Below are 14878 nucleotides of genomic sequence, written 5' to 3'. Positions count from 1 at the left end.
CACTAATACTTACAATTAGTGGCGTTTTCCTATGATGAATTTTTTGAACTATCGCTGAAAGTTGAAAATTAGTGACTTTTTTGTAACAACTTTTAAATTGTCGTTAAAACTTATAATTGGTGATTTTTTTATGACAAAACTTTCAAATTGTTGTTCAAAATTAACAATTAGTGACACTTTTTCAATAGTGTTTGATGAAAAATACCATTAATTATCACATGACCTATTGGACAATAAGTCTACCTATTAGGACCTAGACGTAAGTCCCCCTAAAAAAATTTCGTATCTAAAGTGCCAAACATATGAATAATGTTTGGCTAGACATTGTTGAACTAATGTCTTTAATTCAACACCGTGTTACAATTTTTTTGGTATATGTCAGGGAGTTTAGTAATGAAAAAAAGTCGAATTGTTTTCACCATTTTGTTTGGGTGTGTTTTTCAAAGAACTTATCATTACAAGGTCAACCTTCTCCGAGTTGCAAACAACACCCAAGCTATGAACCTCTTTTGAGCTTACATTGTGATGCTCCATTCATCTAATGGTATTTGGGTTGCCTGAAAAACTTTCACTCATTGCTATTGTCGAAGAAGTGTGCATTGTCGAATAGTTGTCACCATTTTCATCGGAAGCCTAGCCACTGGAGGTTTTGAAAGTTTTGAGGGTGCTTAGGTATTGAGGGTTTTGAAGTGTGAGGTAGGTAATGGAGGTGGGTGCTCTCATAAACCCTATATTATAATTTAGTGAGTGAGTGGATTTAATTGTGAGATGGGTGTCCCAAAATAATTCATGTTCTTTTTAGTAATTTCATTTAAAGTTATTATTGTAATAAAAATAAATGATAGAAAAGTGTTGCAATTAACACCCCCTTTATTGTTTTGGACACTCCAAAACCCCTACTTATTAATTTTAAAACCCTTAAAAAAAATTTCCTCTCCCCAAATAATTTCAAAATTATCCTTATGAAAATTTCACCTCCACTCAAATGCACAACACCCCTAAAAATCATTATCTCCCAAAACTCTAACAAAAAAAATTCCCAAAACCCAATCTCTCTCTCACAATGGTGGAAGAAAAACATTTTTGAAGTGAATCAATTGGTGTAAGGAACATGTTCTCTATGATCTTCATTTTTTTTCTTCGCATTAGGTGCATATGTCTTCCTTCAATTCTATCAATTTCTTTGCTCAACTCTAAACCCCCAAAACAACAGATATATATATATATATATATATGTGTGTGTGTGTGTGTATCTAGAGTTCGAATGGAGCAAATTTGCATTTTGCTCAGTCTCAATCTCGTTCATCCCCCAGCTTCCGAAGTCTCTTTCAATCTCGTTCTTATCTCTTTCAATGAGAATGTACGTTACATACATTAGAAAACAAAAACTCCTACAGCTGTGAACAATTTTAACCCTTCAAAGTGTATCAAATTTTGATGTTCGGATTTGTGAACAAATAAGCAATATTCGGGCTTGTGTTCCCAAATTTTGGTCATATATTCAGGAGTTCAGTACTAAAAAAAAATATGAACAGTTTTCACTATTTTTGTTGTATTTTTCAAGAAACTTACCCTTATAATGCCTACCTCCTCCAAGCTAAGAACAACATCAAAGCTATAAACATCTTCTAAGCTTACATTGTACTTTTCTTGTCTCATGAAATTGTGGTTGTAGGAAAAAGTTTTACTCATTGCCATTGTCGAAGAAGTGTGTGTAATTGAATGATCACCATTGCTGCCGGAGGGTTCTCAAAGTTTTGAGAGTGGATAGGTTTTGAGGGTGGGATTTGGGAAAGATGGATGGGTGGTGATGGAGGTGGGTACTCTCATAAACCCTATCTCATTATTTAGTAGATGTGTGAGCTTAATTGTGAGATTGGGTGTTCTAAAATTATCGACATCGTCTCTAGTAATTTCATTTAAGGTTGTTATTGTAATAAAAATAAATAGGGTGCTAAAGCTAATAGCAACACTCTAAAAGAAATAAGAGTTCCAAATTAGTAATTAGGGTGTTAATAACAGTACTATTTTGTAATATAAACCATAAAATGACAACTTTTTTCACTATAAAGTATAAATTTTTGTACATCATAAAAACACGTGGCAAAAAGCAGTGTTAAAATAATAAAAAAGAGTGATAACTCAATTTTTTTTTTACCTTGGTAGCAACACCACAATGATTCATCAAAAAATAATATGACATGTTAGCACTATACAAACCCAAAGTGAAACAAAATATTACAAAATATTTTAGTCAAAAAATTATTACAAATTTTTTTAAAAAATTGAACTAATACAAAAAAGTAAAAAAGATATATTCTTGTTTACTTTTTGCATGTATTTTTTTTTTTTATAAGAATTCAAACAATTTTTCTAAATGTATTAATTTTTTTTCTCATATTTTTATCAAAAATTACTGAAAAAAAAAATGACTTCCCAAACAAGTTCTAACATGAAAAAATAAAGGAGTTGAATCGGTGTTGACAAAATTCTGACCCATATATGGACCTACATGAGCAGGTCTATCCCAACAATCAGGAACCATTCCCTCTCAGATCATAGGATTGATTGATTAAATTGATGATGAATGTGATGTGAGTAATCTACCAAATCTGCAATGCAATTTAATACATGAATTTGATTAAATCAAGGTCCAGATCTTGTGTATTTATATTCATATCGTTAAATTGAAGGCGATCTCATAAATTCACATTGGCACACAAAGGGCTAAAGTTCGAATGGCTATAGTAGTGATGGTTACCATCGTTTGTCCATTCCAAAAAAGGGATCAATTTCTTAAAATTAGCTCATATCTCCTTCATTATCAAGTATCATTTAGAAAAATATGGCAGGTTTGCAAATATTTCTTCATCATAATTTGCAAACAGTTCATTTCATTGATCAATTGTGTCTGTTTTTAGGCTCTTCTAATTAATTGATTAGTAAACCACGGTTGTGTGAACAATTATGTGGTGTGGATTAGGTCCTTGCCGTATCGTTGTAATGCTTTTCACTTTACTGGATTTATTTACATTATCGGTGTATGAGAGGGTTCAGGAAAATTGTTGGAAAATTCGAAAATCTTCGAAAATCTTTGAAGAAAAATTCGAATTCTTTAAAAGATGATGAGAGGCTTAGATTCTTCAATAGTCTCAACTAAGAACACAAAAGCAAAGAGATGATGGAGATAAAAGATTGGGTGAAGAAGAAGACAAAATAGTTAAAGAGAGAATAATGGCAAGACTCTCTCATAGATCTCCCACTTTTACTCTCAAGGTTGATAATAGAGAAGGGAAATTAATTCTTTTCCAAAAATTATCTCTCCAAAATCCATCCCTTGTAAAGCAATGGGTGGGTGCTATTTATAGGCACCTCATGATATAGGATGGAGCTCATGTACAAGGCACATGGGGAATATTCTCTCTAACCACCTTGTCCGAGGAGGTGAGCTCTCCAAGGATGAGGAAAACCTCGAAGAGGAGATCAACCTCTCGGTGAACCCTTCTTCTTAGCTACACCTAACCAATGATCCCCAATCATCCCAAAGGGTTAGGGGTAGTCCCAGAGGACGTCCTGCCGCGAAAGGGTCAGGGTAGTTCAAAAGAACGCCCTGCCGCAAATATTGCCGAGTCTCAGGGACCCCCTAGATCATGCCACCTCAACCCAGGTATAGGCTAGTTTAACCGAAGAGTGAATTTATCTCCACTCACCGTCCTCGGGATCGGGTCCTTTGTTCGGATTCCATTACGCCCATGGTTCGGGTAAGTAGATCTCGGAAAGCTCCGAGTCCACAAGTGTTCTGGAACTCATTAATGAAGCGGCTTCTAGATTGCATCTGAATCCGTTCGAAGCCAAGTGCTTCGGATCTCTAGGTTCGTGGATCCGAACCCTTTCGAGAGTTAGAGCGATTCAGCCCGTTTGATGGCAATAAATGCGGGCCCACCAATCTTAGACTATTGGGCCTAATTAATTTAGTGGGCTCCAATTAGCTCCTCTTACAATCAGAATAGATAAGTTTTGTAGCATTTTAACTTGATCCGCTGATGGAGTGGTTTGCACATTCTTAATGTTGTAAGGCAAACACAGGAGCTCTGCTAAAATTCATACCAAAATTATTAGTTTTTAACTAATTCATTTGTTTAGTCTCCCAATTTATCCATGTACTAATATCATCTATCTTCATCATAACATCTAGCTGGGTATTCCTGAGAGTTAAAATTCAAGAGTAAACTCCTATAATCAACACAAAATACATACTACATAACACTAGTGAAAGAATATAAAATTATAACAGAAATTGAACTTCAAATCATCGCTCAAAAAAATAGTGGGCATGATAAGAGGCTCTAACCCTCTAACCTCAGAAGGCTAGAGCACCCAGTGTCCATCACACACTAATATTATTACACATAGCCCAGTACGACCTGCATTTAATCTTTATTTCGCAGAAGATAAATTAACACAAAGGAGTCTGAGAACAGAACAGCTGAATGAAACCACCTCCGGTTACCCAACCTCACACCTAAAATAAGCAGCCCAATATATTCCCCGCCAGCAATGTATCCAATGCTACAACCACTGCAAAACTTGCAGCTATCATGCTACTGTCATTGTGACCTGAAAGCCTAGTAGCACCTGCTATCATAAAAACAAACATATATTGTATGCTTTAAAACTAGTCAAATAACCTTCAACACCAAAAAGAAAGCACAAATCCATAAAGATGAACATAAATAAATAAAGAAAGAAACATACAATCTCTGAATCATGGAGGACTCAATGCGCTCATAGGCAACCACAAATTCATACAATCAGCACAAAGTAATCATTAGGCATTTTATGCTTCTAAGGCCATTTGAAAGCAAAACCCATTTGAATAGACAATCTTAGATATCTCAGGTTCAAAACAATATATGGTTTATGTTGTTCAAATGTAATCACGTTGAAAAAAAAAAACAAAAGATTTTTCTTCCTCAAATAATTTGGTACAACAATTTGTGGTGCTAGTATATGAATTAGCTGACGGTTAGACACGCTGATCACGACATGGTTACCATTTAGTAACTATGTTGTTCTTGAAAAATCGGTATTTATGCACTACTGATGAAACTATGAGAGGCAATGAGAGCAATAAAAGCTAAAGAAGTAGTCAATGATATTGAAATGGATGCACTAGTGTGAAACTAAACCATGTACTCACTGCAGGAATTTTGAGAATTAGCGACGTTTAAAAAATGCCACTATAAGTCTACAAAACGCCGTTAAAGGCTAAGGCGACGTTTATAACTTTCGTTGGAGATACGGGCGCCGTCTTAGGTATACGACGTTTATAAAACGTCACTAATGACTTTAACCGGCGTTTTTTAAAACGTCATAAATTCTCATACATTCCATTATGTGAAACCGTCACAGTTAAACGCTGATGTCATATGACGACATTTACTGACGTTTTTTAAAAAAAAAGCCATCTTTTCTCCTTTAAAAATATATATATATATAGCACTGCAATTTATAAAAAACGAAAAGTTATAATTTCAAAACATATATAGCACTGCTATTTATATAAAAAGAAAAGGTATAATTTCAATTGCACTAAATCTGCAAAATAAAGCTTCTCCAAAAAAAAAAAAAAAGAAATTGCAAAATAAGGATTCAATTTTCAAATTGCACTATTAGCTAAATAAAATCAAATCTGAAAGTCAAGGATTCTATACACAAGCAAATAAACTAACCTTAATACTATTGTCAATTAATGGGGGTGGGCCGTAATTGCAAGCCTGATGCATAAAATTTTAAGTAAATAATAGATCAGAACAATTAAAATCCTAATTCACAATGTTCATGAACCACCAAGAAATAATAAAATTGCAACATGTAGTAATGAAACATAACTGAAACAAAATGAATAGGCAACAAGATCTTATTTATTGACCCAGAAAATATACACAAAGTTGTTGTGAACTAGATGAAACACAAATTTTGAACCAAGCATGACTTGTGCACAGGCCAATGTATCCAACCGAAGTCACTGTATGATATAAAAATAAATAATAAAAAAAACCCTCCCAAATGATATATTGCAATGCAACACAGATTAACAAAATAAGGAAGTAATATTATTTACACCTTTATGTGAAGGAAATAGGGCTATAGTAATTAGTAATGCAGTAGAACTTACTAATTGATGACTCAACTAGGCCCTGACCCAACTGCTTAAGGCCAGTGAGATAAAACCTCCTTTCTCCAATTAGTTGCTTTGGATCCCGTTTCTGGTAAGTCCTTTGGCAAAAGTCGAAGGTTGAACTTTACCATTCCACCCGAAACAATCATCTTTTGTGGACCAGACCTCTGTAAAAGTAAAAAAGCAGCACACTTAGACTCTGGTTCAGAAAGTGGAACAGAATAATAATACAAAAATTATGAATTAATAAAAAATAGTTAAACTCAGCGTTCAAACGTTGATCAACCAAATTATGAATTAACCTACATGCTGTAATTCGAAATCGCCAAGGGTAGGATGATGGAATATTGTGGAATTTCTTGAAGGATTAAACCTAAAGCTCCTCTCCCGTTCCACAGCTTCAAGCAATTCCTGACTGCCACAACAAAGAAAATAGGATATTATATAAGAAACTAACAGCAAGAATATACTATAAGAAAGTGATGGCAAATATAAAATTAAAATTACTATAGAGAAAACCCAGAATGAACCTGGAAGGATTCTTCAGGCTAATGGATTTCCAACACATTGGACAGTTAGAGCTTCTCTGGCACCTATTGAGAGAGAGAGAGAGTTTTTTTTGGCTGAGTGAGAGAGAGAGAGAGTTAAATTTCATGTTCATCCATCCTTCTCTAGTTATTTACATTAGATTTCAAAATTCCAAGCTGGTACGCTAAGTGTAACCTCACATGCTAATTAGATCAGTTTATGCTACCAATGCTGAATGGTTGTTTGATGGAAAGCTTGAAGAAGGGCTTATAATAAACTTTTAAACAAGTCTATATCATAATCTACACAAGATCCTAGATCTTCCAGAGAAACAACATGAAAACAATTTCACCAGAACCAAAAACCTAGCCTTGGGAGGGGAAAACTTCTCAAACTCAACAAATTAGATAATTTTAAGACTCCATCTATAAACATATTTGGTGTTCTCCTATTTCACATTCAGCAGGTCCATTTGAGTTTTATATATCAAAACAAATTGAGATAAAGTCCATCCAACCTTACAATAATCCTAATTATATGAGATTGTGCTTGAAAGCGTGGTGGTTTACAGCCTGAACTAGTTTTGCTTGTAACATTTGTAAATTTTAGATTACTCAACATTCCATCTTCAAAGCGTTGACCTAAATTTCTTTGTCTATGTCAAAGTAAAAATTCAGATACCACTTGAAATTTCAGAATGAGAATGATTGAATTTCCTTCAATCAAAGTAAAAATTCAGATACCACTTTAAATTTCTTTGTCTATGAGTTGATACAAGTCCATCCTCTGCTGCATCAGTTAGGAATTGAGCATAATTACTCAAAATAACCAGAGGTCTTTTGCCAGAACACATCAGGAAGTGGAACCAAAATCGTAAAATAATATGCAAAAAGTCACAAGATCATTGGACAAAATAAACTATGATTGATAAAAATAGATAGGGGCAACTTGCCTCTCCTTCATAAACTTCCTTATTTTCCTTGATGCGTAGACCAATTGCACGATGGAAATTTTCCATTAAAACCTCAGTTTTCTTCACTTCTGAAGAATTACACTTCTGATCCAACCATTGGGCAAAATGGAACCTACAAGTCATAAGAAATGGGGGAAAAAAGTAATCGCTCAATGACTCTGCCAAGGATCAGTGCTTGGATAAAGGATTTGAGGAGTGCTTTGGGGAGAGAAAGGGAAAATCAAGAAATAGAAGCTTCTTTTTTTTTTTTCCTCTTTGGTGTGCACGCTTGTTAGCAAGACATATTGAAGTTAGGAACTTGGGATATAGGTTAAGTTATCTGGAATGAATTGGAACTAATGCTTGCAGTTATAAAGCAGATTCACAGAGATTTACAAATCAATATTGAATAATATTAAACAATAACACCAGATTTACAAATCAATATTGAAGCTACATGAACAAAAACAAACAACACCAGATTTACAAATCAATATTGAATAATATTAAACAATAACACCGACGATCTCACACCCCCACAATATAACAGTATGTCCCCCAAGTTCCACAACCAACAGAACACCTCAATCACAACCATTACAAAACTCTCACACATGTACAATAAGTCAAATTCAAAGAAAAACTCTGCATCTGTCTCTTACTTTTTTTCTAACAACTAATAGAAGCTCAAAGAAAACCTAAAAAATAACCAGCAATATGAGTATGATTTATATCCACCTAATTTGTCCACTCCAAGCTAAACAGAACTATAAAGCAACAAACTCATTCCACTTATATAGAGTATCATTCCTTGAATTCTTCTTATTTCCAGCATCTTTTTATATGATCAAAAGACAATCAGTCCAAACCCAGTTCATCCAACAGACTTTCATGATTTCTCTAATTCGAAACCCATTTTGGAATTTCATCGAACAGGTTATCCGCATACTCTTACCACAACCAAATTCATATAACAATTATATAGCTATATATATATATAGAGAGAGAGAGAGAGAGAGAGAGAGAGAGAGAGAGAGTATGCGAGAGAGAGAGATAGCTATATACTCTTACCGACAATCGGCTCGCAGAACGCTGTCGTTCCATGCAATCACCTCATTGTCCATGCGATTGAAGCTTCTCTCCATTGCGATATTCCACTCCTCCGTACTCGAGTTCGCATTTTGGTCAGATCATGAACAGATCTAACAAAATGCAAGAGAGATCAGATCAGATCGAGTTCGGATTTCGATCAGATTAGATCGACATTTGTTGCAGACTAGTAACTAAGGTCTGTTTTGGTGAGTATACAAACAGATCAGATCCAACTGTGTTGCACTCCGGCGTTTGGAGCTCGCATCGACAATCGGCGCGCAGAACGCTGTCGTTCCATGCAATCACCTCATTGTCCATGTGATTGAAGCTTCTCTCCATCACGATCTTCCACTCCTCCGTACTCGAATCCTTCTTCTCTATCTCTTCCTTTACAAGTTCATGTAAGTTGTAATCGATCTCTCACCATTCTACCTACAAAGAAATCAAACACCGATTAACACTTGTTAATGAAAAACAAAATAAAAACGACTTGCTTGAAACCTTGTTAATCAGCAGATCTAACAACATGCGAGAGAGATCAGATCAGATCGAGTTCGGATTTCGATCAGATCAGATCTAAGGCCTGTTTTGGTGAGTATACAAACATATAATATACTTACTGAACAATAATATGACCTTTTAAAGTAAAGCAATTGTTCTTTATGAATAACTCAAACATTTTACTAATCTTTAAAAAAAAAAAAAAAAAAAAAAGCACTTACAGATTGATTTTTGGAATATGTGCTATCTTATACCAATCCTCCCCCTTTTCCATTTGACATCGCCTTACCAATTCAGGACCGCATACATTAATGCTCAAAGTTTGGAGGTTGGTTAGCCTTTGAAAGCCATGTGGAAGTGATGGAATCCTGGGACAGTAAATAATGCGCAATGATTGAAGTGACGTAAGGTTTCCCAACCATTCAGGCAGTGATGTGAGCTCTGTATACCCAGAAATAGATAGAGATTGAAGTGCAGGGACATGTTTCAATGCTTCAGGCAAAGTCTTCGACTCTGCACAAAGTTCACCATGAATTTCTAGGTGTCGAAGAGAAACAAGATGTTTAATGCTGTCTGGCAAAGTCACTAGCTTGGGACACCCACTAACATTCAATTCCTCCAAGGCAGTGAGGTGTCCCAAACTCTCAGATAAATAACTCAATTTATAGCAGTGGTCAATCGTCAGACGTTGGAGAGACTTTAGGCTTCGTAACCCATGATCTGGCAAAGACTCAATCTCATGACAACCCCAGATACTCAATGATTCAAGAACAGTTAGGTTTTGCAACATCTCTTCTGGAAAAGAAATCATGTCCCCGCCATAAACTGAAAGGGTAGTGAGATGATTAAGATTTGAGATTGAACTTAGTACCACGTTGCTGGAACTCGCAACATTCAAGAGTTTTGGTGATGAAAGACGCGGCAAGGTCAATTTTGGGCAACTGTGGATGTTTATCTCGTGAAGACAAGGGAGTAGCTCTCTTCCTTCCTCCCTTGACAACCCTACCAAATTTGGCAACTTAGAAATATGGAGTACTTCCAAAGCCGGAAATCCTCTAACTGGGCCTCCGCCAGGGAAGTAATTGTCAATGTACTCCACATAATCCATTTCGGAAATATCAAGCTGTCTCAGGGAAGGCAACTGTCCAAACGCTGGAAGTACTAAACGGTTTCTGCAGCTATGTAGCTCAATAGAAATTATGTTTTTAAAAATTGATTCCCTTATCCAAAGTGGGAAGTAGGCACCTCTGTAATTGTCTATGACCAACTTTTCAACATTTGGGTGAGGTTCCAGGGATTCGAGTAGTTGTTCGACATTTGCTTGTGATTCTGATTCACTGTTATGTCCCCATGATAACTTCAAGATTCGGAGGTTCTGTTTTCCGACCAAATTGGCTTCTTTGGCATCCGTTGAGTTTCTCACTCTCTCAAGGTGACGGATACACAGTTCTCCCCCAAGATCTAAGCATTGCAATTCAACTACCCGATGACCTCTACTCTCACCCACGACAAATAAACTTAATGTCCTCAGGAGAGTTAAATGCCCAAGCTTTGGAGGCATGTCCTGTATTTTGTCACAACCTTCCAAATAAAGATGTCGGAGGTTTCTTAGGGATTTCATGTTCTTGGGCAGCCTCTGAAGCTCAAAACAGTAATTTAGGTTTAAAGTCTGCAAATTGTGAAGGCTACAAATTGACTTTGGTAGTGTACGAATGGGAGTATGAGAAAGGTTCAAGTACGTTAGATGTTTTAACTTACCAATTGAAGATGACAACTGCCCCATGTTGGTGCCCAATGCATCGAACACTCGTAACGAACCAAAATTTGTGAAGTCACAAGAAAAAGGAACATCACTAGTATAGAGAGTGTTTGGCTGCCTATATTGTAGAAGAATTGTATGTAAGGATTCAACTCTATATAATGCTTTAGGAAAGACACCTCGGTGCACATAGTCAGCAACCAGTGTAACATGATGAATTCTTTGTGCTGAAATATTCTTTGAGCTTTCAGCCTCCATCATATGACATTCATCTTCCATAATGGATTGGGCAAGATCGTGCATAAGATCATGAATTTTGAAAATAATGTTGCCAGATGGATCTTTGTCCACGTCTTGGAAAAAAGATCTCCAATATAACTCATTCCATATACCATTACCAATATCTTCTAACTCAGATTTTCCGCTGGATGAAATAAAGCCATTAGCCATCCAAAGATGAATAAGTTTTTCCTTTTCAATTTTAGAACCTTTTAGAAAAATGGCACAGTAAGCAAAACACCGTCTCAATTCCAATGGAAGGTTATAGTAACTTAATCTTAAGAGAGGCAAGATGGAATTTTTTTCTTGGGGTAAGTTCCAAATTTCACTTTCTTTAACAGAATGCCATTCTGTTTCCTCACTTTTGAAGCGCAATAGCCCTCCAAGGGCCTTTGCAGCTAAAGGCACACCCCCACACTTCTTCACTATCTCCTTCCCAATGGCCACAAGGTTTGGACGCTCTTCATTCTCGTGTCCAAATGCCCGTTGTTTGAACAACAACCAGCAATCTTCTTCAGATAAAAATGACAAGTGATGTGCTGGAACAGTTCCCATGATTGATGCCACCTTTGCAACACGAGTAGTAACGATAATGGAAGCACCTTTTGATCCACATGCTAGTGAATTCTTTAGCCCATCCCACTTGTCTTGATTTTCGTCCCACACATCATCTAATACAAGCAAATACCTTTTCCCATTTAGCATCTCTCGAAGCTTGTTCTGCAAAGAATCCAAGTATGAGACTTCACATGTTCTCTGAGATACGGATTCGATTATTGCTTTTATCACCCTTTTCGCATCAAAATCCTGAGAAACATAAACCCAAATTTTAGGCTCAAAGTGGTCCTGTACCCTCTTATCGTTGACGACCATTTGGGCAAGCGTGGTCTTTCCTAGCCCCCCCATGCCAATTATAGGGTAGACAGAAACATCCTGGCAATCACATATATTCTCAACCAAAATTTTGACAATTTTTTCTTTATCTTCTTCTCTTCCATACAGTTGCAGAAAATTATAGGTTAGAGCAGAACCGGTTTCACGTCCTTCAGCCAATTCAACTCGCTTCTCCACAACCACCTCACGTAAATGAAACTTCATCCGCTCTTCAGCAATTGCATTTAAGTTCTCTATGGTATCTTTCATCCTATTCCCTATCTTGTGACGGAACAGAATGTTCTCAACAGGATAAGTCAATAAGGAAGTGCTTATTACCTTCTTTAGAGAACTAGAACTCTGCCTTTTTTGGGGGGCTTCGGTTTCGCAGTCCTCCAAGATGTCGCTTACTTCATAGGCTGCATCATTGAGTTTTCTCAACCAATTTTGTATTGCTTTGTTTTGGAATTGTTTTTGTTCTGCATCTTGCAGGACAGCCTGGATGGTGGTGAGAGTGCTTGAAAGCTTTTTCATCTCCTTGTCAACACCCCAAAGCAAGCCCACCTCCTTTTGGATCAAGGAGTTGAGATTCTGAAGCACAAATGGTAGAAACGATGCCATGTTGACTTGATATCTGGATTCAATTCCAGGAGAGCTCTCAAAATTGCAAATAGTGTTTTGCCAAGAACTAAATGACCCAAGTTGAGATGTATATCAGAATAAAGGTTTCATAAAAATTGTGCAAAGACAAATGAGGGAAGACTTGGAAAATGGGGGAAGACTTTGGAAAATGACTCATTACCTACTGATGAATTAAAATAGTTGGTTAGTGTGTGCACTCTCTAACACCATGTCTAATCTTTCACTAATTTTTTCATTTAATTTGATTTTAAATTTAAATAAAATATTTAATTTGATACGATGAAAGTCTTTTTCAAAGTTTCCATCTTATTCCAAATTTTCTTTTTTTTACCAAATTTGATGAATATTTTTTTTTTTAAATCTCCAAAGCTTTATCTTTTTAAATTTTTATTAAATTTAAATTTGATGAAAGATTGGATAGTTCTCAATTTGATTTTTTTTTATAAAAATGATGATGAATATTAAATGAAAAGATTAGATAATTTTTGAGTACTTTTTATTAAATTTAAATTTAATGAAAGAAAAAATGAATGATTGAAGGTACACCCAAATTGATAGCCATTAGATCTCTTCTAAATAATTTAAACTTTTAAACTTTTATTTTTCATCTTGAATCAATATTAAATTATTTAAATTCTTTTATTTATTATTTAAATTTAGAATGTTAACAAAATTCAATAGTAAAATAAATATAGCTTTTGACAAATATTTTAATTTAAGCTCTAGAAAGAAGTGTATATATATATTCTTGTCTTTTATATTTTTTTTTATAATATATATATCGATATTTATATTTAATATTTATAAATTCAGTCAGAATTAAATAAATTTCATATTTAAAATTTTTCTTAAGTTTTGGCCTATATTTTAAGAGGCACTTAAATTTTTAAATAATATCAACTGTAGTTATCAAACGGACTTAATTAATTATCACTTAATACATTCAGTTTTAACTGCTGAACTGATAAAATTGAAAATTAAAAACTGAAGACTAAAAAATATGTATTGAAAACTAAATGATGAATTGTTACATTAAAAAACTGTTTGATAAAAATTGTGCTGAATTAAAAACAAGTTATTTGATATGTATAAAATTAAATTTGAAAATTATTATTTTCAAATTGTATATTTCAAATTTTATATTGTGATGGTGGTATTAGTGGTAATGGTGATGGTGATGGTGGTAGCGGTGGTGGTAGTGGTAGAGGTAGCGATAGCATTGATGATGGTAATAGCAATGATAGTGATAGTAAAATGATGGTCGTGTGGCAACAATAACAATGGTAAAGAAGTTGGTGGTGGTAGTGGCGGCATGGTGGTGGTAGCAATGACGGTGCGCGATAGCATGATGGTAGTGGTGGTGGTGGTAGTGATAGTAATGGTGGTGGTGGTAAGTTTATAATAATATATATTGATACTTATATAGTAGTCATAAATTCAGTCAGAATTAAATAAATTTTATATAATTTAATTTTAATATATATTTAATTTTTTTTTTAAATAACATCAATTGTGTAAATTTGAAAATGCCTAGGCACTGCCTAAAAGAATTCTCAAAATAGGAGGAAACATTGGATAGTGAGATATCTTTACAGTTAAATTCCATGATCTTTGAAGTTACGAGGAAACTACATTGGGTTTCATTTTTCCAAGTTGCATTTGACTCTTGATGCAATGGGGATGCACTTTTATTGAAGTTTCGGGGAAATTACATTTAGTGTGTTTGGTTTGAGTTTTTTGAGTTAAATTTTTTAAAAATTAAATTTTTTAATTTTTGTATTCTTTTGTTTTTAGTGAATATTTTTTAAATTTTAAATAATTTTTTTTACTTTTTTAAATGTACCTTAGTTAAATATATCTAAAAAGTAAAAAATTTGTGAAAAAATATTTTAAAAAATTAATAAATACATAGAAATATAAAAAATGTACTGAATTCTTGTTTTTTTTTGTATTTTTCATATTTAGTGAATTTTTAAAAGATTTTTTTTTATAATTTTTTTTACTTTTTAGGTGTATTTATGTTACATGTGTCTAAAAAGTAAAAAAAAATTACTTAAAATATTAAAAAAAT

General features: G+C 34.5%; 1 protein-coding gene across 8 annotated transcripts; it reads right to left on the bottom strand.

The window, feature by feature from the left end:
* Positions 1-4241: 4241 nt before the first annotated feature.
* LOC114317554 (disease resistance protein RGA2-like) lies at positions 4242-12955 on the bottom strand. Of its 8 annotated transcripts, none has more exons than XM_082879085.1 (8): positions 9476-12955; positions 8733-9181; positions 7662-7794; positions 6712-6774; positions 6488-6596; positions 6179-6348; positions 5733-5777; positions 4242-4638 (listed from the first exon to the last, which is right to left on the bottom strand). In XM_082879085.1, exons 1-2 carry the CDS (start codon positions 12784-12786, stop codon positions 9151-9153), a joined length of 3342 nt encoding a protein of 1113 aa, XP_082735211.1. In that variant the 5' UTR covers positions 12787-12955; the 3' UTR covers positions 4242-4638; positions 5733-5777; positions 6179-6348; positions 6488-6596; positions 6712-6774; positions 7662-7794; positions 8733-9150. The 8 variants fall into 8 exon arrangements, with proteins under 8 accessions (XP_082735211.1, XP_082735210.1, XP_082735213.1 ...); XM_082879084.1 differs by having other exon boundaries at positions 4242-4635; XM_082879087.1 differs by lacking the exon at positions 5733-5777 and having other exon boundaries at positions 4242-4635; positions 8733-8863; positions 8970-9181.
* Positions 12956-14878: the final 1923 nt, after the last annotated feature.

This window comes from Camellia sinensis, chromosome 7, assembly GCF_055761805.1.
Source record: "Camellia sinensis isolate YWXY chromosome 7, ASM5576180v1, whole genome shotgun sequence".
Classification (NCBI taxonomy): domain Eukaryota; kingdom Viridiplantae; phylum Streptophyta; class Magnoliopsida; order Ericales; family Theaceae; genus Camellia; species Camellia sinensis.
This window is presented reverse-complemented; position numbering and strand designations above follow the sequence as displayed.

Bases quoted from the DNA above. Each gene is read 5' to 3' on its own strand.
- LOC114317554 (XM_082879089.1), bottom strand. From the start codon at position 12,786: ATGGCATCGTTTCTACCATTTGTGCTTCAGAATCTCAACTCCTTGATC. The intron at 9,182-9,475 runs GTAAGTGCTTTT...CTTTGTAGGTAG, and splicing joins CATATTCCAAAAATCAATCT to AATGGTGAGAGATCGATTAC.